The 23972-nt window shown below is 47.5% G+C and overlaps 2 protein-coding genes across 10 annotated transcripts in view; one reads left to right on the top strand and one right to left on the bottom strand.

Moving 5' to 3' along the window:
- Window positions 1-9630, bottom strand: part of MYO9B (myosin IXB) — a 48076-nt gene extending 38446 nt beyond the window's left edge. For 3 of the 8 annotated variants that reach the window (XM_064174735.1, XM_064174732.1, XM_064174736.1), the window contains exons 1-2: window positions 9332-9585; window positions 264-1156 (exon numbers count right to left, since the gene is read on the bottom strand). In XM_064174735.1, the coding sequence (XP_064030805.1) occupies window positions 264-1100 (837 nt within the window). In that variant the 5' untranslated portion in view covers window positions 1101-1156; window positions 9332-9585. Of the gene's footprint in view, window positions 1-263; window positions 1157-5338; window positions 5358-9331 lie in introns of those variants that run through there. The other 5 variants (XM_064174733.1, XM_064174740.1, XM_064174739.1 and 2 more) reach the window with 5 other exon arrangements.
- A 2949-nt stretch (window positions 9631-12579) lies between these two features.
- Window positions 12580-22552, top strand: HAUS8 (HAUS augmin like complex subunit 8). Of its 2 annotated transcripts, none has more exons than XM_064175088.1 (10): window positions 12580-12748; window positions 12835-12890; window positions 13177-13273; window positions 14087-14203; window positions 15569-15639; window positions 16269-16340; window positions 18239-18397; window positions 19276-19417; window positions 20147-20288; window positions 21803-22552. In XM_064175088.1, exons 1-10 carry the CDS (start codon window positions 12712-12714, stop codon window positions 21921-21923), a joined length of 1014 nt encoding a protein of 337 aa, XP_064031158.1. In that variant the 5' UTR covers window positions 12580-12711; the 3' UTR covers window positions 21924-22552. The 2 variants fall into 2 exon arrangements, with proteins under 2 accessions (XP_064031158.1, XP_064031159.1); XM_064175089.1 differs by having other exon boundaries at window positions 12581-12748; window positions 13177-13267.
- Window positions 22553-23972: the final 1420 nt, after the last annotated feature.

Here is a 23972-nt window from a genome sequence, read left to right as displayed (position 1 = left end):
CTTTCTGATGGCTAACACAGGTAACCTCTATCCCAGAACTCGTGTGCAGTGGTGGAAAGTTAACTCAAACATCAATTAAAAGCAACAGGAAGTCAGCTGAACGGAAAGATGAATTAAGGAAACACAATTAGAAGCAGTCGAACAAGACAGCCAAACACCAGCACAGCCCAAGCCATGGAGGTGACTCAAGAGCAGGATTCCAACAGCAGTTGAAAATTTTCACAAAAGCATTTCCACGGAAGGCAATTTTAGCATAAATTTACCTCCAGAACTGGTCCTGCTCCTAGAATAGTTCTCTCCACACCACTTGCGTACCCTTTCTGGCTCAGTGCTGTGAGGCAGTGAATTAAGAAGTTTGTGCTTTGAGTTTTCCCAGACCCGCTCTCCCCCGAAATCACGATGCACTGGTTAACGCGCTTCTTCAGCATCGTGTGATAAGCCACGTCAGCTATGGCAAAAATATGAGGCTCCAGCTTCCCCAGCTGATGATTCTCATACATCTTGACGTACTTGGGATTATAGATGGGCAGGAACTTGAAGGGGTTAATTGCAATGAGAATACTTCCTGCATAAGTGTAAATCCTGTGTTTCAGAAAGCGGCATTTGAGATTCTCCAGGAGAGTTGTCTCTGTTAAGTTGGGGAGATTGCACAAGTCATCGAAGTCCTCCTGATGCCAGGGAAGAAAGCCCCTTTCCACCAACCGCCGTGCGTCCGTCTCCTTGGAAAGCAGCTGCATCTGGACGTACTTGATGGTCCCATCAGTGTTTCTTTCTTGCAAGAGAAAATAGTACCCATCCTGCTGTGGATGCTCGTCCTGAGCACGGCGAGGCCAAAGCAAAACTCTATGCACAGGTGAATCGTTTATATCAAGCACCCATTCTTCACCACCCGATTCTTTCACTTCCACAAGCACATAATGTTTTGAGACATCCAAGTTTAAGATACTAATTACATCCTTGATGACATCTGAGGAGGTGCTGTCCTTGGTTGCTGTAACTTTGCAACAGGGAGCACTTTCTGTTGAGAGCTGGGGGTAAATATGAAGATTATAGGCTGCCTTTGCCTGGCAAACTGCACCATCAGCATCTTTCAAACTCATTCTGTCCCCAAATGGGCTTCAGTCTTCACCCCTGCTTAATATGCAGTGCCCATTGTCTGAAAAAAGAAAGAAGAAAGAAGTCAGGTGTTAAATACCAATGTGTGGGATGTACTAGGGCATGGGTTTATTTTTCTGAGAATGAGAGTGGTTCTTAAAAGCCTAACTACCGAAGAACAAATGCACTCAGCCTATCTCATACAGTGGGGAGCTGCCACATTATCTATCCTCTTTTCACTACTCTGTTCCTCTGCTATCCATTCCTCTTCCAGCAGCACAAGCACTTGCACAGCCACAAAGTGAACTGAACAGGGATAAATCCCTACACTAAAAATGCCTTGTTTTCTCAGATTAGTTTTAACCCAGATCATTCCTTTAACTGTTTCACTGCACAGCCACACAAACATTTCTTCATCCTCCTACATAAACACCCAAGCTGCATGAGCAGCTTGAGGTAGAAACAGATTTTGATCTCTTCTCCTTAAATCACCAGCAAGAGTTTAGAGCAGCCATGAACTACAGCAGAGCAGTGCAGAGCTGCAAAGAGGAAGATGGTTCTGACACTGAGATCCACATTATTTTTGTTTCCCTCAGCTGACCTCTCTTCATGAAGGTTGCAGAATGAGTACAGCACTCACCCCCAGTGCCCCTCCTGCCATCAGCTCCCCTTAGCCCTGCACACCACCCTGATTTCTTGAACACACATCATCTATCCAGACAAGAGACTGCTCACTGCACTTCAGAGAGACATCCTCGCTACAGAAGCATTTCAACATGCCTTTGATCTTCCATTTTAGGCCATAATCAAATCAGTCTCAGTGCAGTCACTTTTCAGTTCCGCTACCAAGACCACAAATAACTCACTTCACTCACAAACCTTTGTACCCATCACAGTGACTCCTATCTCACTGGATTTCAGGAAGCTCATGCATGAGACTCTAAAAATCTTTTTCCTTCTTTCACCCCTGCCGCAGGCCAGCAACCTAACATCAACCTCATGGAAGTCAACTTCCCCCTGACTGCAAAGTTAAAAGCCTCTAGACTTAGTAACAACAGTACTTGTGCTGGTGAATATTCTCTCCACTGCAGTTCAGTATGTTCAGACTATCAGGACTAGGTTTGTTTATTCTGCTTTAGTTCAGCAGTTTAATAAGCTTATTGATGAGCAGTGAAAGGAGAAGGATAATGAAGCACCTTCTTTTGTTTCAAGAACAAAGCGCTCTAATTATATACTTACATGCTGAATGTATTACAGAGAAAAAAAGCAGGGAAGTGCCAGAGAAGTTGCTCTTCACCACTGAACAACTGCACAGGAACTTGCATAAGGCCACTGAGAGTAATCATTTCAAATTAAAACCCGGAGCTGGAAGCATTCAGCTACCACTTCCACTGCAAGGAATGAATCACTCCATAGACGGCCTCCAGAGCAGAGAGTTGTGCTTTAAGGGGACTCTGAGCTTACAAAAGACACTGTTGTGCAAGCTGGATCATTTTTAGTGGCTACTCATCAAAAGGAAAGCTGAGCAAGCCACCAGCAGGGAGACAAACCACAGCACATCTCTAGTGAAGCAGGATGATCCCTCCCAGAATTTTTCCCCTGCTCCTGCTAAACTTCACTCTTCGTTCATCAAGGTGAGCTCACACAGAAAGATGGTCCAGGGAGTTCAAGCTCACCTCTTCATTTCCTGTACTAATCACTGTCAGGAGCTAATAAGTCTGAAGTACCTCTCAAATAGTTACACAAGTGTAAAGCATTCTTAACCTGCAAAAGCTCAAACACCTTAACGTACAGCAGAATCTACAGCAGACTCTGCATGTGGGGAAGATAAATCTGGAGCACAGACAGGAAAAGAAGAACAGCAGTGACCATTTTCCTCTCTAGTTAAGTAGCCAGTTCAGGGGAGACAGTCCTATACAGACTTCCTTTTCTCCCCCAGCAATTAGTTTCAAACACACAGTCTGGTGTGACAGAGGAAGTCTCTTCAGTGAGCAGTTTCGCCAAAACAGCACCCTCGGAAATGTGGCACCAACTTTCTGCCCATGTAGAAAAGCTCAAGCTAAATGCTGACTTCTGCCTCTTGTAATACATGCTTCTTAACCTCTTCTCACATCAGCTACCAAGATGTATCTGGTATGTTGCTCCAAGACTCCTAGATCACACTTTCCAAGGAAGAAACTGGAACACAGATGTCAGCCTCCATGCTACTGGGCCAAATCCCAGGCGAAGCATAGCAGGCAGCAGCTGGTGATACCTGCTCAGGTGGGTACGACTGAAAGAACAGCACAAGAGAGACCTCTCATCCTGAGGATGACATTTATAAATGATGCAGTTGTTACACAACACGATGGGAGCTCAAGCAGGCATTCATCAGTCTATAGGTATTACTTGGAAGATATGCTACAGGAGAAGGAACTTGCTGAAACATGATTTCAGGGCACAGTCTCAAGCGCAGCAACCAGGGCAGTCAGCATAACACTGCCCCCACGGCAGTAAGCAATCAGAAAGTGAAATCAACCACACAGTTCAGTAGCACAGAAGCAAGAAAACAAACGGTAAACAGATTTCAGCTCGGTTCATTTTATGGACACAGCTTCAAATGCTTCCATGAAACAATTTTTACCAGAGAGATGGAATGGGAGCCACCCTGAAATAAGCCTGGAAACCACAGCAAGTAATCATTTAAACTTGGTATTCTCACATAACACCACCATGACAATGAATGCAACAATAGTAAATGAGTATTTAGGTAGGCAGACCTATAGTCCTTACACTGAGAAGGTGACCAATCCTGCACCTAGAACATGTCTGAAATTCAACTAAAAAGCTGAGATAAGAAGAGCATCAACAGCAAACCTTCTAGAAAACACCCCCTTACAGCAAGATACTCCAGAAGCTTTGTCTATGAGAAGCACAGAGCAGACTGCTATCAGTGAAGTCCTTGCACAGAGAACTAGTGCTTGGCAGCAATCAGCAGTCTGGAGGACAAAGCTGTAACACAACCCAGAAGCTGGAATTCAAAGCTAGACAAACTCAGGCTAGCACTAGGCATAAATGTCGGCAGGAAGCTACACTGCAAAAACTTATCTGACACCAACAATGCTTCAATTAAGAAGTGCCTCTTAATTAGAGCAGTTAATAAGGTACCACCCTCTCATTTATGCCAGCAGTGCTCTGAAAAGATTACAACAACTCCTAATTTTATGATCTCTATTTAATTTTATGATCTCCATTTAATAAAATCAAGCAGTTGGAATCAATGTACTTTGGTTCATCAAGGAAGCACAAGCCTGAGTCTAGGTGCAGAGAGTATCTGTAGAGAAAATACAGGAGAAAGGTAATAAAGACACCATCCTGGTCAGCACACAGAACACACCCTAACACCACTGTCGAGTGCTTTCTGTAGATGGACATTCTGTCAAGTTACTCCAGTTTCTTTCAATATCCTTCCTTAAGAAGCCTCTTTCCAATGCATGTGTGTTAGAGAATTTAAGAAGCAGGAGGCAGAAGCTGGCACTAGGTCCATATCAACTAATTTTAGACTTCACAGTCAGACTTCTTCCTGTTTTCCTTAAAATGTTTGACTTGTCACAAGCCATTTGTAGCACAAATAGACATCTTCACAGTACTTTAAATTTACTAAGGCCAGTCATCAGTGCCTACAGAACACGGCAAAGCATTCTTTTTTACCCAAGCCCTCTTTAGCAGATGCAAACAGAGCTAGCCAAGAGAAAAAAAAGACTCAGAGATGCAAAGCTTTGGATTGTAACCCTTTATCCAAAACATTAGACTGTATTAATGCAGTGAGCAGGAGTGGGGCAGCAGTTGCATGGGATCGGTGTGCTAAAGGATACAATGATATATGATTTGCAGTGGTCTTACTCTCCCAGTACAACATACACAATTTAATAGTATTTATTTCAAATTAGATCGGAGAGAAGGAAATCTGAAGCAGTGCTAGACAAATTTAACCATCAGGTACCTGTCAGAGACCACTTTTACTCAGCCCCGTGTGCTAGGAGGATAATTCCAACAGGTCTACTAATTCCAAGCAAGTCTAACCAATCTAAAATCCCTTCCCAGGGTTTTGTTACTTTCCTCTTCCCCACTCTTTGCAAGTTTGTTAGTAGAGCTACAGGAATGAGTTTACAAGGCAACAATCTAATGCCATAGTTATTTTTATATTACCTAGCAATTAGCAACTGTGTTTGCTTATAAAATAAATAAAAGCCACTGGGCTTACCAAACAATCCAAGTGAACACAGTGCTGGACTGTTCAGTCCCTCACTAGAAGACTGACTATCCTTGCCACTCAAATCACTGAGCAGGACAACATTTCAGGTAACTCCTTCAATGTACTGCAGAAGGAATGCACAGAAATACAACATGTAGGCTATATCATATAGCAGCAAGCTGTAGCTTTATTTTTTTGCTCAGACATTAACAGAAATAGGAACCCAAACATTCCACTTCCACACAGTAATTTTGATGGCATTTTCTGTTTTCAAATCTCTGTTAAGCAAATGAAATTTTTAATAGGCATTAAAGCCAACATTGTCCACCCACTAACACAGTAACATTGTAGAAGAGAACTTAGCACCAATCAGCACAGGATATCTGTTTGGTTTAAATAAGGCCATCATTTAAAGCCACATATTTAGCCAATGAATCACAACCAAGCTAAAAAGGGAGAGCTACCATTACTGCAAAATTTTTGAGGATGAACTTTATAATATTCCATTTCTCCACATTTTGATGTACATTGCCAGTGCTACATTCCTCAGACTGAAAGACTCAAGCTTCTCCCATTGTTTGTGGAGTAATTTTGAAGGCAAAAGTAGGAACACCACAAGGCCTTGAAGTCTAACATGCTGGAATACCAGCATGGCCAATGGCCACTCCCAAAGAGCCTCCTCTGATCAAATTGAAAACATTTAGCCATTTCAAAAATATTCAGCTGCTACTGATCCTTAATTAGCAAAAGGAGGCATTTCCAGCAGGATAATAGGCTGCAGACACACCCTAGTTTCCACAATTAACGATGCATTACAAGTAAGGCAAAGGCCTCAACCCTTGTCTCACCTCCTGTCATAAGGATATTAAGTTGCTTTTAGTTGAGCATAATTAATGTTAATTTTTCCCAATATTTCAGACAACAACCAATTACCTGAAAATTGTTCAGCTTTCGATTCGCATTTCAATGCTTTTCTTGGTCGCAACAAATTCTGCTGGACTAAGTAACCTCAGCTCTTTGGTTTTCTTTAATGAAAAGCTCATGCCTTGACGCCACAAGGAGTTCTGAATGGAGCATTCAGATTTACATGTTTGTTACTGCTCTCTGTAACCTAAGCTTCCAGAGAAGTTACTTCATAGACTGTCTAACAAAGGAGAAGCTGGCCTGCAGTGCAAGAAATGTGACATAATCCAGGAACAGCTCAAAGACGTTGCCTTCATCACAGCCAGTTCCTTCTCAGTTACCCTCTCTCTACATCCCATGGCACTTGAAACCGCGAGACTGATCTACACCCTCAAAGTACTTAAGATGTAGACCTCTACTTCCCCTGCATTGTGCTCCTGAGCTATTCAACCTCAAGGCAAGGACACTTTTGCAGGTGCACAGTGCCATTAAGGGTCTAGAATATGTTACTTCTATAAAAAGTATGATGTCAGAGTTACTGATGTATGATTCAGAGGAAATGAAAATGTGGGCCTGTTGAGAAAACAAGGAATAAGAGCAAAACAGCCAAGAACATCAGAAGCAAAGGACACAAGCCAGAAGAATCTTGGAGACTATGCTACCACTTGTGTAGTTTCCTCAGTTTTATCCTTGACAACATTATAGCTGACAACAAAGGAAGGAAAAATTTCCCTGGTCTAATGCTGCATTTATACTGGTAAGAAATTTTCTTAAGCTTCAGTTTAAGAACTTCTGTGTGAATAGAGAGTTTCATTTGGTAATGAGACATAAACAACATAAACCCCAGTAAAAAAGCAACTTCACAAGCCACACTTCACCATTTGGAACATCAAGAAAACATAAGGAAGAACCTCTGAACTCTCCTTTTCTGAAATACAGTCACTCACAGACCTTTCAGAAGGCAGATTATCTACTAAAATAACCATCACTCTCAGCACCACTTCCCCTGACATTAGAATAAGGTCTTGGGTTTTAGGTTCAGCCTTCAAATTCACAAAGGAGTGCTGAATCACAAACTTTTTTGTTGTTGAATCATACTTGGTCACTCTCTTCCTTGGCTGCTGAGCCAGTCAACGCTGTTGCATCCCTTAGGAATTTTTCCTTTTCAAATGCCTAAGCTGTGTCAATGTAGCTGGGGAAAGGCTAAGTTTAGCTTAAGTAACACTGAGCTATGCACACACAAATCAGTTATTAATACACAGGATTATTTAAGGTCTGACATTTGAATCATTGTCTGCACAAAGCTTTGCTTTCCAGGTGAATCTCATCTAAATTTTTCATCAGCTGCATTTACTCTTCCTAAATTATTCAGTTCTAGAAACGTTTCAGGTTCCACAGAAAAAACACAAACCTGAGTCTTCCCACTGATTAGACTGGCACAGAGCTGCCCTGTAACTGCAGAAGCTACAACATTCAACTACCTAAAAAGGCTTTTGTTGGGACAAATGTTCAAGCAGGGCAACAAAGTAAAAAACCCAACTAACCCAAACTGTATATCTACAAGAAACATTCTGTCACACCACTGCAGTAACTCCTGAGTTTGATGCTAATAAACACTAATGATTATGGAAATGGCCTTGAATGCATCAATCCTCTGGGACTTTACACATAGAGAAGGTTGAGAAAGTGTAAAGACAAATGTAATGAAGTTAACTCCTTTCTAAGAAGAGCTACAATGAATTTTGAAGCTAACATGAATATACATGTCCATTAGGAATTGCCCATCTTGCTTCACCTAAGTTAAATGAGTTTGTTCCTGACAGGATTCCCAGTTAAAGACACCAAAGGCTTTGTAAAGCTTCCTGGGTGTGACAGGAATACACTAAAATGGAATGGAGGGTTACTCTGCACTGTTACTTCAGGGCAAGTACTTAATTCATGTATTGCAGCTAACAGACCTGAAATCAGAGAGCTTCCAATTACCCGTGACAACTCCTATTTGCAAACAGCCAGGTAGACAAACCGATACCAATCCACCTCGAGGAGTTCTGTGGGAGGATGCTGATGACATCTTTAAAAGGCTAAGTGCAGTTGCCAGAAGCGTGAGATCACCTCCAGCCCTTTGCCACGCTGCCACCCAATTCCAGAAGGTGAAATCAAAGAATGCTGAATACATTTGCATCCAAAGTGCTTCTCACTTATCATAAACATGACTTGCAAATAAAGCTAGGTAGGGATTTTGCCAAAATACTTACAGACAGAAATAAAGACTAAAAGTTATACTAGAAAGTCGTCTTACCTTAGGATCACAGGCACACCTTTATCAAGTCTATAGTTACCTGAGCCGTAAATCAGGATAGTATTCTGTTACTTCTAGTCTACAAAGACGTAACAAAGAGCTGTTCCTAGCTAGCAAAAGCCTCATTTCCCAGAGATTGCAAAACCAAACTTACCAAGAAGACAGAGCACTCCCAAAGATACAGCTGGAGGCATGCAGCAATTAGGCAATGATGTTCACCACGATAAAGCACAACCTCAACACGGCAGCAGCACCGAATTGTCCAAATGTTGCCCAAAAATAGAACAAGAAACAGAAGAACCTGGAGAGTTTTAAGGAGTGTTTGAAAGATGCTGAGGTAGTTGTGTGAAAGCTTCCAGGCTGTTCATACCAAGAGTCAGAGACATGAACTGAAAAGGCAGAACGCTGCGTGGCGGAAAGATCAGTACGTAGGGGATGGAAGTTAACATCAAGGGCGAGATCTTCCCCCTGCTGCCCCCTGAGAGCCAGGAGGTGCAGCCGGGCAGTGAGGCATGTTCCTCCCTTAGGGCACCGTCCAGCTCTCAGAGCACATCAGACGCAAACCGAGTCAGCAGCAACACATTTGCCATCGCGCCCGCTACAAGCCCACGCAAGGTCCCCGCAGCCAGGCACACCGCAGCTGCCGCCCGCTCCTCACCCCGGCCCTAGCGCCCACTGCCCCAGCCGGCCCAGCCCCGAGGAGCAGCTCCCAAGCCCCCAGGCTCCGGAGGGCAGCGGCAGAGCCCCACAGCTCCCAGCCACCAGACCCCCACTCCACACACGGAGGACTCCCCGCTCACCCCACAGCGCCCCGCCGCACTGGCCCCGGGGCTCGGTGTGGGATCCGGTCGGTCCCTCTGAGGCGCCGCCGCCGCCACGGAGGTCGGTCGCCGACAGAGAAAGAAAAGAAAAGAGGGAAGGAAGACAGAAAGACAGGAGGAAACGAAGAAAGGGAAGAAGGGAAAAGGCGAAGGAGGCCGAGCGGCGCCGCAGCACCTCGCCGCCGTTTACCTCAGGCAGTCGGTGAAGCGCCGGCGCCCAGCAGCGCCACCCGCCACAGGCCCCGCTCGCCACTTCCGGGTAGGGCGAGGCAGGGCGGCGCCCATTCAGCGCCGCGCGCGCACCGCGCACGCGCCGGCCCGCGGCGGGCTCCGTGACGCGTCCCGGCGGGAGGCGCGAAGCGACGCCCCCGGCCGCGGCCGCCGGGGCTGGGCTGGGCCGTGCCTGCGGGGCCGGGCGCGGTGCGGGGCCGGGCGCTCGTCGGGAGGGAGGTGCTCTCTGGGGCAGCGCCCTGCGGTGAGGAGTCAGGAGTGGGGGTGTGAGAAATACAGGTTTGATCCGATCAATTCGTGACAAGAGACCACAGACAGGGAGGAAGGGGGGGTTTGAGTGGAGCTGCACTTCTTGCACCACCAGCACAAGAGCATACACTTGGCGTAAGATAACAGCAATAAATAACTAGAAAGGTTGGTGGAGGAGGGAGGCAGGTGGAAGAGACAGCCTTTGGCATGAGCAAACCGAGGAAGAGTCATACAAAGGACACTACTGGTTTGGAGTTCATGGAAAGGACACTTGAGGAAGACCTCTTACTTCATCACTGAAGATCCCTTACTTCATCACTGAAGATCCCTTACTTCATCACTGAGGATCCCTTACTTCATCACTGAAGATCCCTTACTTCATCACTGAGGATCCCTTACTTCATCACTGAAGACCCCTTCATCACTGAAGACCTCTTACTTCATCACTGAGGATCCCTTACTTCATCACTGAAGACCACCAGAGGGACCACTGGATAAAAAGAGACATGCGTGGCAGAGACACCTCCCATTCTTTGATAAGGAAAACCCAACCTGTTCTTAGCATTAGTAATGAATCTGTAATAGAATAGGATATGAAAAGAGACAACTGAAGGCAAAGTTTGTGCGTTAGGGCAGAGTAGAGCCTCCCTGCGCACCCAGGCCTGCACATTGCCTGATTCCTGTAACTCTATTAAAGCCTTATTGTGCATGAGCACAAGTCTATGCCTGTTATTTGTGACAGGTGCATTGCTGGTTTAACCAAAGCATCCTGGTGTTGGTGTGCGAGCGGTGCTGTGAGAGCTCCTGCTGAGGAGGTGGCTGCTGGTGGTGGTGCTGCTCACGGGCCTTTCCCAGCTATTGTTAGAGCTCTGAGGCAGCACAAGAGATCCGTAGTGGTGTGTTCTTGAGGGTCCTCAGCAGAAGGTGCAGAGTGGTCACCTCCCACCAAAGGTCTGGGGACAGAAGAGCACTTGGGATCAGTCATGCCACAGGTGCAGTCCGGCTCTCGTGTCTTTACCTGCAGTGCTCTGCAGGAGCTGCACGGGTGGGAGCACCTTCTGGGGACACCCTCATTCCTGTCAACAGGACAAAAAGTAATAGCCTCAAGTTGTGCCAGAGGAGGCTTAGCTGTCTACAGCTGTCTACAACTGCCTGAAGGGAAGCTGTAGCCCGGTGGGGGTGGTCTCTTCTCCCAGGCAACCAGCAACAGAACAAGGGGACACAGTCTCAAGTTGTGCCAGGGGAGGTATAGGCAGGATGTTAGGAGTTTTTGACAAGGAGAGTGATTGGCATTGGAATGGGCTGCCCAGGAAAGTGGTGGGGTCGCTGTCCCTGGAGGTGTTCAAGAAAAGCCTGGGTGAGGCATTTAGTGCCATGGTCTGGTTGATTGGATAGGGCTGGGTGCTAGGTTGGACTGGATGAGCTTGGAGGTCTTTTCCAACCTGGTTGATTCTGTGGTTCTATGACATTAGGAATAATTTCTTCAATGAAAAGGTTGTCAAGGCATGAAGGAGCCTGCCCAGAGGAGTGGTGGAGCTCCTACTCCTAGGGGGGTTTAAAAGCTGTGTGGATATGATCCTGAGGGATGTGGTTTAGTGGTGATCTTGGTAGCTGTGGGTTAATGTTTGGGCTTCGCAAATGCCAACACAGCTGTGGCTGGTTCTGCTGATTTCTAGTCCAAACATTAGAAAAAGGTTCTGAACAGAGAAACTTAGAAGTGGAAGCTCTGAGTGGAGAGGTGAACATTGTAGGGATGGGCCATAGAATGGAACAATAGATAAGTAATTTCATTGGAGCATCAAGAGCTTTATGTCTGGAAGCATAGCTTGGACCTTCCCCCTGGCCGCTTCTGCTGTGCCTGCTGCTATCTGCCCCTGATGTTGTTTTGCCTGCTGCTGCTTTTGCTGCTTCTCCACCGCTTGACCCCTTCCCCATCTTCCTTAAGGTTATTTCTGTAGTAGTTTATTCTCCTTATGCTGTTAGATTTAGCTTAGATTGCAAGAAATAAAGTTTCCTTTTTCCTGACTTTCCAAAACACCGTGTTACAGTGTATTTACTGGGGGAGGGATCCACCCTAACCCGGGACAGCGGTGGAAGTTGGAAGGGATCTCTGGAGATCATCCACTCCAACGCATTGCTAGAGCAGGATCACTTAGAGTAAATCACTCAGGGACATGACCAGATGGGTTCGGAATGCCTCTAGAGACAGACTCCACAACATCCCTGAGCAGCCTGCTGTGGCTCTGCCACTTCTGATGACCTAGAAGGTCTCCCAAGCAGAGTGATTCTGTAGTTCCACGGTTCTTTAGCTCGGGGATTCTGTTATCCTTTAGCTCAGTGATTCTGTTATCCTTTAGCTCGGGGATTCTGCTATTCTTTAGCTCAGTGCTTCTGTTATCCTTTAGCTCAGTGCTTCTGTAATCCTTTAGCTCAGTGCTTCTGTTATCCTTTAGCTCAGTGCTTCTGTAATCCTTTAGCTCAGTGCTTCTGTTATCCTTCAGCTCAGTGCTTCTGTTCTCCTTTAGCTCAGTGCTTCTGTTCTCCTTTAGCTCAGTGCTTCTGTTCTCCTTTAGCTCAGTGCTTCTGTTCTCCTTTAGCTCAGTGCTTCTGTTATCCTTTAGCTCAGTGCTTCTGTTATCCTTCAGCTCAGTGATTCGGCTACTCCATGATTCTCCGTCCCGAATCCTGTGGTTCTCGTCCTCCGCGCCGCCAGGGGGCGCTACCGCCGCCTTGCCCCGGAGCGCGGGGGCGGTGCGGCGCCTGCGCTCCGTTCGAACGAGATGGCGGCCGACGGCTGAGAGCGGGCTGGCCGTCGCCCCTGTCATCTCCTGCTCTGTCTTTGCAGGATACCCTCCTTGGCGAATGACTCCAGTAGGACGATGGCGGACAGTGAAACGTCTAAGACAAGGCGGCAAGGTGCCCGTGGGGTGAGGGGGGAGTGCGCTCCGGTGGAGGCGGGAAGCGCGGCGCCGGGCCCGGCTGAACTCTCTTTGCTCCTTCAGGAGGAGTCGTCGTGAAGTCTCGCTACCTGCAGTGCCATAAGAAGAGCGTCAAGAAGGTACTTGGGCGTCTCGCTGCCGAGCTCGGGTGTCGCTCAGCGAAACGGTGGGAAGGGCGGCTCGGGCGTGCGGCGGCGGGACCCAGGCACGGCGACCGCTGGGGTTACGGTTCCGTTGGGATATGTTGTTTGATGCGGCCTGGAGTGGGGTCTGGGGACTGCTCGGGTGACCTGCAAAACACCAAGACACCCTGGGTTTGTTTCTTTCGGCTTTCACGTTGTGTGGAAGGTGTCCTGCCGGTCACAATCACTGCTCACCCTTGGTCTTTGCTGTTTCGATTGGCAGGATAATTCAGCAAGCTCCTTTTCAAAGTCTGCTGCTGAACCAACCTGCACAACCAAACCAACGTCAGTTCTTCCTCGGAAATGCAAAACTGGTACTGTTATGTTTGACCAGAATTTAACATCTGTTCTGAGAATTTAAATCCCCAACTGGTGGAGCTCTTTTAACAGCTCCACAATATTGTTAAGAGATGATATTTTGCATGGCTTGCTTCACTGCCAGCTATTACCTGCGTACAGAGGGAGTTAAGAAACTTGATGTGGGAATAAGAAGTGTAAACTTGAGTGCTTTAAACTCTCACCTCCTGGAGAAGAGGAGGCTCAGGGGTGACCTTCTTGCTGTCTACAACTACCTGAGGGGTGGTTGTGGCCAGGAGGAGGTTGCTCTCTTCTCTCAGGTGGCCAGCACCAGAACAAGAGGACACAGCCTCAGGCTGTGCCAGGGAAAATTTAGGCTGGAGGTGAGGAGAAAGTTCTTCCCTGAGAGAGTCATTGGCCACTGGAATGGGCTGCCCGGGGAGGTGGTGGAGTCGCCGTCCCTGGAGCTGTTCAAGGCAGGACTGGACGTGGCACTTGGTGCCATGGTCTGGCCTTGAGCTCTGTGCTAAAGGGTTGGACTTGATGATCTATGAGGTCTCTTCCAACCTTGATGATACTGTGATACTGTGAACTAAACTGGAATTGAGTAATTGAGTTGTCTAAAATCTGTCTGGTTTTCTGCACAGGGCTTTGATCTGCCCTTTTGTTGGAGAATTCTTGTTAGCAGAGCACACAGAAATGATAAACATGAGCAACCCGTGCTGGGAATGTCCTTGAATCCATCCTGGGAGTTTAGATAGCAGGCACAGGGTGCCTTCCCCCCACATGCAGCTGCATGTAATTGTTTTAGTTTGATTAACAGCTTCTCTCTACAGGTGCTGTTTCTAGATCATTAAATCAGAGCTGTGCTGACAAGAATCCCCTGCAGTCCACATTATTAGGTGAAGACAAAAGCAGTCTACCAGACCTTGATCTTTCAGCTATTGGTAGTGGTAAGCTTCCACTTGTGCCCAGTTTGTTGGCTTATTGTATTTAATGTACATGCTGTGTACCCCTTATGTTCTCCTATAGCCACAAAAGGATTTTGGTTTATAAGGTGAAGTTATTTTGAGTGTCTTTGTGCAGATGGAATAACACCTTTGGTGTTCAAAGTAACCTCTTGATTGTACTATCTTTCGGGTGCTGGTTCTGTTCAAGATCAAATATCAAAGAATAGAGTACTCTGTCAGTGCTCTAAAATGAGTGATAATCGTTCTGAAAATCCTGTTACATCTATTTGCTGCCCACACCAAGCTGTGTGGTGCAGCAGACAGGCTGGAGGGAAGGGTTGCCATCCAGAGGGACCTGGACAGGCTGCAGAGGTGGGCACAAGCCAAGCTCAGGAGGTTCAACAAGACCAAGTGCAAGGTCCTGCAGCTGAGTTGAGGCAATGCCAAGCACAAATCCAAACAAGGCAGTAAGTGGCTGGAGAGCAGCCCTGAGGAGAGAGACTTGGGGGTGCTGCTGGAGGAGAAGCTCAGCAGGAGCCAGCAGTGTGCACTTGCAGCCCAGAGAGCCAAGCAGAGGCTGGGCTGCAGCAGGAGCAGTGTGGCCAGCAGGGCCAGGGAGGGGATTCTCCCCCTCTGCTGTGCTCTGCTGAGACCCCACCTGGAGTCCTGCATCCAGCTCTGGAGTCCCTGGGCCAAGAGGGCTGTGGAGATGCTGGAGAGTGTCCAGAGCAGGGCCAGGAGGATGCTGAGAGGGCTGCAGCAGCTCTGTTGTGAGCACAGACTGAAAGAGTTGGGGCTGTGCAGGCTGGAGCAGAGGAGGCTCCCAGGGGACCTTCTTGTGGCCTTCCAGCATCTGAAGGGGGCTCAAAAAAAGTTGGGGAGGGACTTTTGAGGCTGTGAAGGAGTGTCAGGAGTGGGGGGAATGGAGCAAAGCTGGAGGTGGGGAGAGTGAGGCTGGAGGTGAGGAGGAAGTTGTTGAGCATGAGAGTGGTGAGAGGCTGGAATGGGTTGCCCAGGGAGGTGGTTGAGGCCCCATGGCTGGAGGTGTTTGAGGCCAGGCTGGCTGAGGCTGTGTGCAGCCTGCTCTAGGGTAGGGTGTCCCTGGGCATGGCAGGGGGGCTGGAACTGGCTGATCCTTGTGGTCCCTTCCAACCCTGACTGATTCTATGATCTATCTGTAACTATCACTCAAAGCTGGATGCTGACCTGCATCTCAGATCAGCAGAGGCAGGAACCAGGCAAATGCCTTTCTTGCCTCTATGCATTATAATTTTGGGATTACCTTTGCTTTCACAGACCTTGGTGCTTTGTTGACCTCCCCTATAGACTTTGGTAGAAGAGAACAATAACTTTTCTGTTGTGATACAGGTAAAAACATCCTTTTAGAGACTCCTGTTTCAAAATCTGCTTGTGAAGAAGGTCAGAAGCTGGAAAAAGAGGTGAGTCTATCTGCTTTCAGTTCTTAGCATGTCTGCATTGAGATGTGTGAAATGGAGGCTTTCTGTTTATCTTTAATCTTGGGATCAACTCTGCTATCTTTGGATCATTTAAAGCCTTTTGGCAGAAATCACAGGATAAGTCTGTTCTGCTAGAAGTGTTAGTGGTGTTCATCAGGTGCTGCACCACTGACCAAAGAACCTGCTCCAACTGTGGCATCTTCTCAGGTGGATTTTTTTTGTGTTCCTGCCCCTACCTTTTAATTCATCTCCTTATCTGGAAAATGTTTTCTGACTTTTTTTCCAGAAAACTAACATTGATTCAGCCTCATTTGAAGTGCCTTATTTAGGGGCTCTATTCAATGCAGTACTGAAACTTCAACTTCCCTACCAGTATTGTGAAAGTCTACTGAAGGTGCTGTAAAAAATGATGGAACAAAGTATAAGGAAGTTTGTTTAATTAACAGGCATTGTTTGAAAAGCCAAACTGTTTTTCATTGAGCTGACTGTTGATGATGACAATTCTGAGCACAAATTGGACTTGATCCAGTAATATATTTGACCTTTAAAAGAATATAAAATCTCAAAACTGATAAAATCTCAAAACTGATCTAATATGTTCTTGCCTTAAGGAATGCAGTTCTGGTACTCTGGTCCAAGAGCTGAACTCTATGACACTGCTTTTCACTTACCTAAGAGTAAAGGTGAGAGCCACTCAATATTTGGTGTTTGAGAGAAGAGAATTTGATACTGAAGAATCATTTCATTTCTTGTCTGTGTTTTCTGCTCCATAAAGCTGGGGGGTTGGGACTTTTTGGTTGTAAAACTGTGGCTTGCTTTGAAAACTCTCAGAGTAAATTCGGTGTCAGTTCCTGGTTCTTCTGAGGTAGGGGTATGCAGAGGTCTGGACAAACTGTAGGTGTCTGGAGTTGAAGGCCATAGCAGTGCCTTTGTTCTTTGTTTGCTCAGGGCTGCACATATATATTACAGTATCACCAAGGTTGGAAGAGACCTCATAGATCATCAAGTCCAACCCTTTAGCACAGAGCTCAAGGCCAGACCATGGCACCAAGTGCCACGTCCAGTCCTGCCTTGAACAGCTCCAGGGACGGCGACTCCACCACCTCCCCGGGCAGCCCATTCCAGTGTCCAATGACTCTCTCAGGGAAGAACTTTCTCCTCACCTCCAGCCTAAATTTTCCCTGGCACAGCCTGAGGCTGTGTCCTCTTGTTCTGGTGCTGGCCACCTGAGAGAAGAGAGCAACCTCCTCCTGGCCACAACCTCCCCTCAGGTAGTTGTAGACAGCAATAAGGTCTGCCCTGAGCCTCCTCTTCTCCAGGCTAACCAATCCCAGCTCCCTCAGCCTCTCCTCATAGGGCTGTGCTCAAGGCCTCTCCCCAGCCTCGTTGCCCTTCTCTGGACACGCTCAAGCATCTCAATGTCCCTCCTAAACTGGGGGGCCCAGAACTGAACACAGCACTCAAGGTGTGGTCTAAGCAGTGCAGAGTACAGGGGCAGAATGACCTCCCTGCTCCTGCTGACCACACCATTGCTGATGCAGGCCAGGATGCCACTGGCTCTCTTGGCCACCTGGGCACACTGCTGGCTCATGTTCAGGCAGGTATCAATCAGTACCCCCAGATCCCTCTCTGTCTGGCTGCTCTCCAGCCACTCCGACCCCAGCCTGTATCTCTGCATGGGGTTGCTGTGGCCAAAGTGCAGCACCCTGCACTTGGAGCTATTGAACTCCATCCCCTTGGGCTCTGCCCATCTGTCCAGGCGGTCAAGGTCCTGCTGCAGAGCCCTTCTGCCCTCCAACCCAGCCACATCTGCCCCCAGCTTGGTGTCATCTGCAAACTTACTGAAGACTGACTCCATGCCCTCATCCAGATCATCACACTCTTCCTTTACACATCGCACTCTTCCTTTACACATCGCACTCTTCCTTTACACATCGCACTCTTCCTTTACACATCGCACTCTTCCTTTACACATCGCACTCTTCCTTTACACATCGCACTCTTCCTTTACACATCGCACTCTTCCTTTACACATCGCACTCTTCCTTTACACATCGCACTCTTCCTTTACACATCGCACTCTTCCTTTACACATCGCACTCTTCCTTTACACATCGCACTCTTCCTTTACACATCGCACTCTTCCTTTACACATCGCACTCTTCCTTTACACATCGCACTCTTCCTTTACACATCGCACTCTTCCTTTACACATCGCACTCTTCCTTTACACATCGCACTCTTCCTTTACACATCGCACTCTTCCTTTACACATCGCACTCTTCCTTTACACATCGCACTCTTCCTTTACACATCGCACTCTTCCTTTACACATCGCACTCTTCCTTTACACATCGCACTCTTCCTTTACACATCGCACTCTTCCTTTACACATCGCACTCTTCCTTTACACATCGCACTCGTATTAAAAAGTATTAGTGGTGATGGAGAGATGTGTCAGAATTGTTAACTTTGACCTGTCCTGAGGCTTAGAGTTGTTTATTCAAAATATGGTAATCACTTAGATGTAGATTTACTGTACCTGTGAATGTTGATTGGTTGTTTTGTTTTTATACAATAGGCAGAAAAAAATCTTTCTGAGCTGGAGAAAAGAGCAGAACAAAACTTGTTGAAGTTGTGTGAAGAAAAGGAGAGGCAACGGGAGAAGCTCAGCAAGTTGAAGCGTGAAATTCTACTCAGAGAGAGAGAGCAGAAACTCAGCGAGGCATTAGACAAACAGGTAGGCTTTATATGCTTCTGTATTTAAAGAAACTCACTCACAAAGCAATCCTTTATCCAGAGAAGATTTCCCTACTTCAGTTGTACAGTTTTACACACCTGAAAAGAAATGCCTGCCTCCCGTTGTGGCATGTCACACTCTCCAGTAGCCTGGGCCAGGGCCTTTGTCCTTGTGGACGGGCAAGAAGTCAGAGCTGTTGGGCAAGGGGCAGCAGTAGCATACCAGCTGCCAGAGCAATTTGCAGAGCAAGTGTCTGAAAAGTCCTGTGCTGACTCAAGGTGGGAAGTGAACATCCTCTGTTGTCTCTGCGGGACAGCAATAGTTGTGGCCTGGCAAGTGTCCAGTGAAGTTCTTGATAGCAGGTGATCGTGGAAGCTAAGGCCTTCAGTGTTTTGTCACTTATCTGTGTCAAATTAAAAGGTGGTACTTTGGAACAATTAACTTTCAAGCTGAAGCCTGTGTTTGCCTTGAACAAACAGGTGCTACAAACATGAAGCAAGGCTTTTGTCTCCTGGTAAGCACCCTGTGAGCTGCAGTCAGGGTAGCAGATAGAAGCGCTTTGCCTGCAGTGTTGGTAGTACCATTGAGCTGCAGTAACAAAGAAACTGGTATTGACCAAGGCATTGTGGAGGTGGTACAGGAAAACTCATTGACCAAAAGAAAAGTCATTCAAGTGTTACTCAGCCAGCTTGCATTTAAACAAGCAGTTGGTGGTGTAAGAGCTGAATCACACCACAGACGCCTGGACCTGCCCTGTCAGCAAGCAGTCCAGAGTGGTACTGGGGCTTTTAGAAATGACTTTCCTCTGCTGAGCCAGTTTTGTACTGAGAAGATGTCTGGATTTGGAGAAGTGTTGGCTGATTGTGTGTCTTTTTCAGATGGAAGTACTTTCTTGCCTTGTTCCTGTGTGTGACCAGTTCAAAGAGCAATATAAAAGCTTTGCAGTTGCCCTGGATGCTACTAGACATGAGTTGCCCACAAAGAACATTCACATAGGAGAAGACAGACAAGCTTACCTTGGTATGCAAATGTGACTGTCAAATCCACACTCAAAAATGGTGGATTTGGTGTGTTTAAAATCCTGCTCTTGCCATAGCTGCATCAGCCTGGCCACAAGGAATCGTGTGTGCTCCTGCAGCTCTGACAGGCACAGGCTGCAGCATTAGTCACGTGCTTTGCTGTGAATAGTTCTCGTCTCTGTTTAAACACTGAACTGCACTTGAACAAGGTTTTTATCTTGCAGCAGGTGAAAAATTAACTTGAAAAGCTAGGGCAGGTTTTATTTTCTGCACTTCTGTTCATCTTGTAACTGTATTTGTGGTGTTCCTCTTCCTTTCCTGTTCCTAATGGGTAAGCAAATTGAAAAAAACTGAAGGAAGGCTCTGGTCTGTCCTTGTTTCTGGGTTTGAGGGATAAAGTCATGTGGCCAGACTTGCTCATATTGAAAGAACTAGAACTTAGACTATCACTGGAGCTGTAGAACTGGAACTGTAGAGAAACAGCCAAAACAGAACTAGAGAACTGTAAAACTTGAACTTGCATACGTTGTGATTTGTTAGCAGTTTTAAGAGCCTGTTGCTGCTGTCATTCTTCATAGACATCATTTGGCTTTCACAATTTTCTCCCTCTGTGTTTGTGAGGGTTTTCCTGTCCTCTGCTTCTGTAGCTGCTCCAGCAGTCGGTCAGTCTGGTGTTAAATGAGGCCATTGCATGTGTTCTGAATAAGGTCTGTAACATTTGATGTTGTAGAGGAACTGCAAAAGGAGATGACCATCACCCAGGGACTTCTGACAGAAGTGATGCCAAGGTTCTCAGGAGAAGGTGCAAAAGCATGCAGTATGCTGAAAGAGCTGAAAGAGCTTTCTCAGAAAGTGGATAAAGAGCTTCAAAGGTATTTACACCAAAGGGGTAAAAGACTTGTTGGCTAAATATTCTGAGGGAAATCTGCAGTCTGCCTAGAATGCCTATCCAGAATGTTTATTGGAGGGAGGTTGACTGTGGGGGTAGTAGTACTGTTTAATTCTGTGTAGAATAGAATAGAATCAACCAGGTTGGAAGACACCTCCAAGCTCCTCCAGTCCAACCTATTACACAGCCCTATCCAGTCAACTGGACCATGGCACTAAGTGACCCAGCCAGGCTTGTCTTGAATGCCTCCAGGGATGGTGACTCCACCACCTCCCTGGGCAGCCCATTCCAATGCCAATCACTCTCTCTGCCAACGACTTCCTCCTAACATCCACCCTAGACCTTCCTGGCACAGTTTGAGACTGTGTCCCCTTGTTCTGTTGCTGGTTGCCTGGCAGCAGAGCCCAACCCCACCTGCCTAGAGTCTCCCTTCAGGGAGCTGCAGACAGCAATGAGCTCTGCCCTGAGCCTCCTCTTCTGCAAGCTGCACACCCCCGCTCCCTCAGCCTCTCCTCACAGGGCTGTGCTCCAAGCCCCTCACCAGCCTTGGTACCCTTCTCTGAACACCTTCCAGCACCTCAACATCTCTCTTGGCTTGAGGAGCCCACAACTGGACACAGCACTCAAGGTGTGGCCTGTCCAGTTTTGAGTATGGGGGCAGAAAAACCTCTCTTATCCTACTGGATACACTGTTCCTGATCCAGGCCAGGATGCCATTGGCTCTCCTGGCTCATGTTCAGCTCCTCTCTACCAGCACCCCCAAGTCCCTCTCTGCCTGACTGCTCTCAGCCACTCTGTCCTCAGTCTGTTGTGCTGGTTGAGGTTGTTGTGGCCAAAGTGTGTAACCCTGCACTTAGCCTTGCTCAGTCTCATCCCGTTGGCCTCAGTTTGGCCTGTCTGTATCAGACATCTCTGATTCTGTCCCTGCCCTATCTACAGTTAAAAGGCAACAAAAAACCCCACAGATATATTTGGGGCTGGTTTGTGTGTTTTAAGTGAAGGATTCAGTGTTCTGTCACTTAGCTGAGAGTTTTGGTGAGCAAGAATAGCTCTGCGGAAGTGCAAATGTGTAGGAGAAGCGAGAGATGGGGAAGTGAACTGGAAGTGCTGTGTCTTTAATAAATTCTCTAGGAGGTACAAAGAACACAGATAAGGTTTTTTTTTCCTTTGAGTATTGTATCTACACAGAGAAAGTGTCACTGAGAGGAGGAGGAGTTAAAGCATGCTAAACATCCTTTCCTTCTTTCATTTCCATAGAAGATACTACACCTAAAACCTTTGAGAGACCATAAAGCTGTGCATCTCCCTCTCTTGCAAATTGTCCCCTCCCTCTCCTCCAAATTCCAGCTTTTGGGAAGAAAAATGCGCATTTGAATTGTTTTTCTTCTGGTGGCTCTGTGCCAGAGTGCTGCAAATGTTCAGCTGCTGAGCATTTGTGGTCCACAGAAGCTGTTGTCCCCCATGGAGTAACTCATGGAACTTGCTTCTTTGTTGCAGAAGCTTCACACAAGTACAGAACCTTTCATTTCAAGTCAGTAAAGAAGTTTCTCTGCATAACCAACAAGTATGTGAAGAGAAACATGGACTGGATGTTGTGAAGCACTGGTACTTCGGCTGAGTGGGATCCTGACAAGTGGGCACTGAGGCAGTGCCAGCACAGGGTGAGGGGCAGCTTACCCGACTGGTCGCTTCCACCACCAGAGCGTGAAACCAGCAAACAGAGCTGTCTTCTGCTTGGTGTCCCACAAGGAGACCTCTGTTTTTAATGTGACTTTCTGCAGCACCTTTCACATCGCCTTCTGCCAGTTGAACCATAAGGAATGTTAAACAGGACCTGTGTGCACTTAAACTGCTTGTTGGCATTTCCTGAGACTGGTTTCAAGTATGCTGAAATGTGTCTCTTTCCAAAGTAGTGATCCTTAGAGTGCAACAGTCGGAACCTAGGTGTGGAGGTGTGTAGCTGGTGCTAATCTCCTCGGGAGGAACTGTGCCACATGAGCATCAGTCACTGAATCAGCAGCCTCCGGGGGAGCTCTGCCTTGGTCTGAGTCCCTGATTTCTGGAATTGATGAGAGAAGAGGCTGTGTGGGTGGCAAATGAGACTGATGCTTGGAAAGAGCCTGAAACAAGTGAAAAGTTGTGAGAGTTTGTTTCCTAAGTGTCTTGGGAGCAAATTATTAAAATCATAAATGCTTTTGTATTATCCTGACACTTTCTTTTTAAATAAAACTATTTTCCTCTACTACAGCAGTTGTCTTCATCTTTGAGTATCTTCACTCATCACAGTATCATAGTATCATCAAGGTTGGAAGAGACCTCACAGATCATCAAGTCCAACCCTTTAGCACAGAGCTCAAGGCCAGACCATGGCACCAAGTGCCACGTCCAGTCCTGCCTTGAACAGCTCCAGGGACGGCAACTCCACCACCTCCCCGGGCAGCCCATTCCAGTGTCCAATGACTCTCTCAGGGAAGAACTTTCTCCTCACCTCCAGCCTAAATTTTCCCTGGCACAGCCTGAGGCTGTGTCCTCTCGTTCTGGTGCTGGCCACCTGAGAGAAGAGAGCAACCTCCTCCTGGCCACAACCTCCCCTCAGGTAGTTGTAGACAGCAATAAGGTCTCCCCTGAGCCTCCTCTTCTCCAGGCTAACCAATCCCAGCTCCCTCAGCCCCTCCTCGTAGGGCTGTGCTCAAGGCCTCTCCCCAGCCTCGTTGCCCTTCTCTGGACACGCTCAAGCATCTCAATGTCCCTCCTAAACTGGGGGGCCCAGAACTGAACACAGCACTCAAGGTGTGGTCTAACCAGCGCAGAGTACAGGGGCAGAATGACCTCCCTGCTCCTGCTGGCCACACCATTCCTGATGCAGGCCAGGATGCCATTGGCTCTCTTGGCCACCTGGGCACACTGCTGGCTCATGTTCAGGTGGGTATCAATCAGTACCCCCAGGTCCCTCTCTCTTTGGCTTCTCTCCAGCCACTCTGACCCCATCCTGTATCTCTGCATGGGGTTGCTGTGGCCAAAGTGCAGCACCCTGCACTTGGAGCTATTGAACACCCTCCTCTTGGACTCTGCCCATCTGTCCAGGCGGTCAAGGTCCTGCTGCAGAGCCCTTCTGCCCTCCAACCCAGCCACATCTGCCCCCAGCTTAGTGTCATCTGCAAACTTGCTGATGACTGACTCCATGCCCTCATCCAGATCATCTATGAAGATGTTAAAGAGGATGGGTCCCAGCACTGATCCCTGAGGGACACCACTAGTGCCAGCTGCCAGCTGGATGTGGCACCATTCACCACCACTCTCTGGGTCCGGCTCTCCAGCCAGTTCCTAACCCAGCACAGAGTGTTGCCATCCAAGCCGCAGGCTGACAGCTTAGCCAGCAGTGTGCTGTGGGGGACAGTGTCAAAGGCCTTGCTGAAGTCCAGATAGAGCACATCCACAGGCTCCCCACAGCCACCAAGCAGTCACCTGATCATAGAAGGAGATCCCATCTGGGCTTCCCTAGGGCTGATTCTAGACAGTAGATGCAGTGGTGGATGTACAGGCACTAACCAGCCCCAGGGGCAAGCCATGGCCTGTTGGCAACTGAACTGCTGAGTTCAGAAGAGTGAATGTGGAGAGAAACCCCAAACCTCCTCTCCTGGGTTTAACTCTGCCTGGCAGCTGAGTT

The sequence above is a fragment of the Pogoniulus pusillus genome, chromosome 41 (assembly GCF_015220805.1).
Source record: "Pogoniulus pusillus isolate bPogPus1 chromosome 41, bPogPus1.pri, whole genome shotgun sequence".
Lineage (NCBI taxonomy): Eukaryota > Metazoa > Chordata > Aves > Piciformes > Lybiidae > Pogoniulus > Pogoniulus pusillus.
The sequence above is the reverse complement of the archived record's forward strand: the minus strand, read 5'-3'. Positions and strand labels throughout refer to the sequence as shown.

Bases quoted from the DNA above. Each gene is read 5' to 3' on its own strand.
- HAUS8 (XM_064175088.1), top strand. From the start codon at position 12,712: ATGGCGGACAGTGAAACGTCTAAGACAAGGCGGCAAG. The intron at 12,891-13,176 runs GTACTTGGGCGT...TTCGATTGGCAG, and splicing joins ATAAGAAGAGCGTCAAGAAG to GATAATTCAGCAAGCTCCTT. The intron at 15,640-16,268 runs GTGAGTCTATCT...TCTTGCCTTAAG, and splicing joins GTCAGAAGCTGGAAAAAGAG to GAATGCAGTTCTGGTACTCT.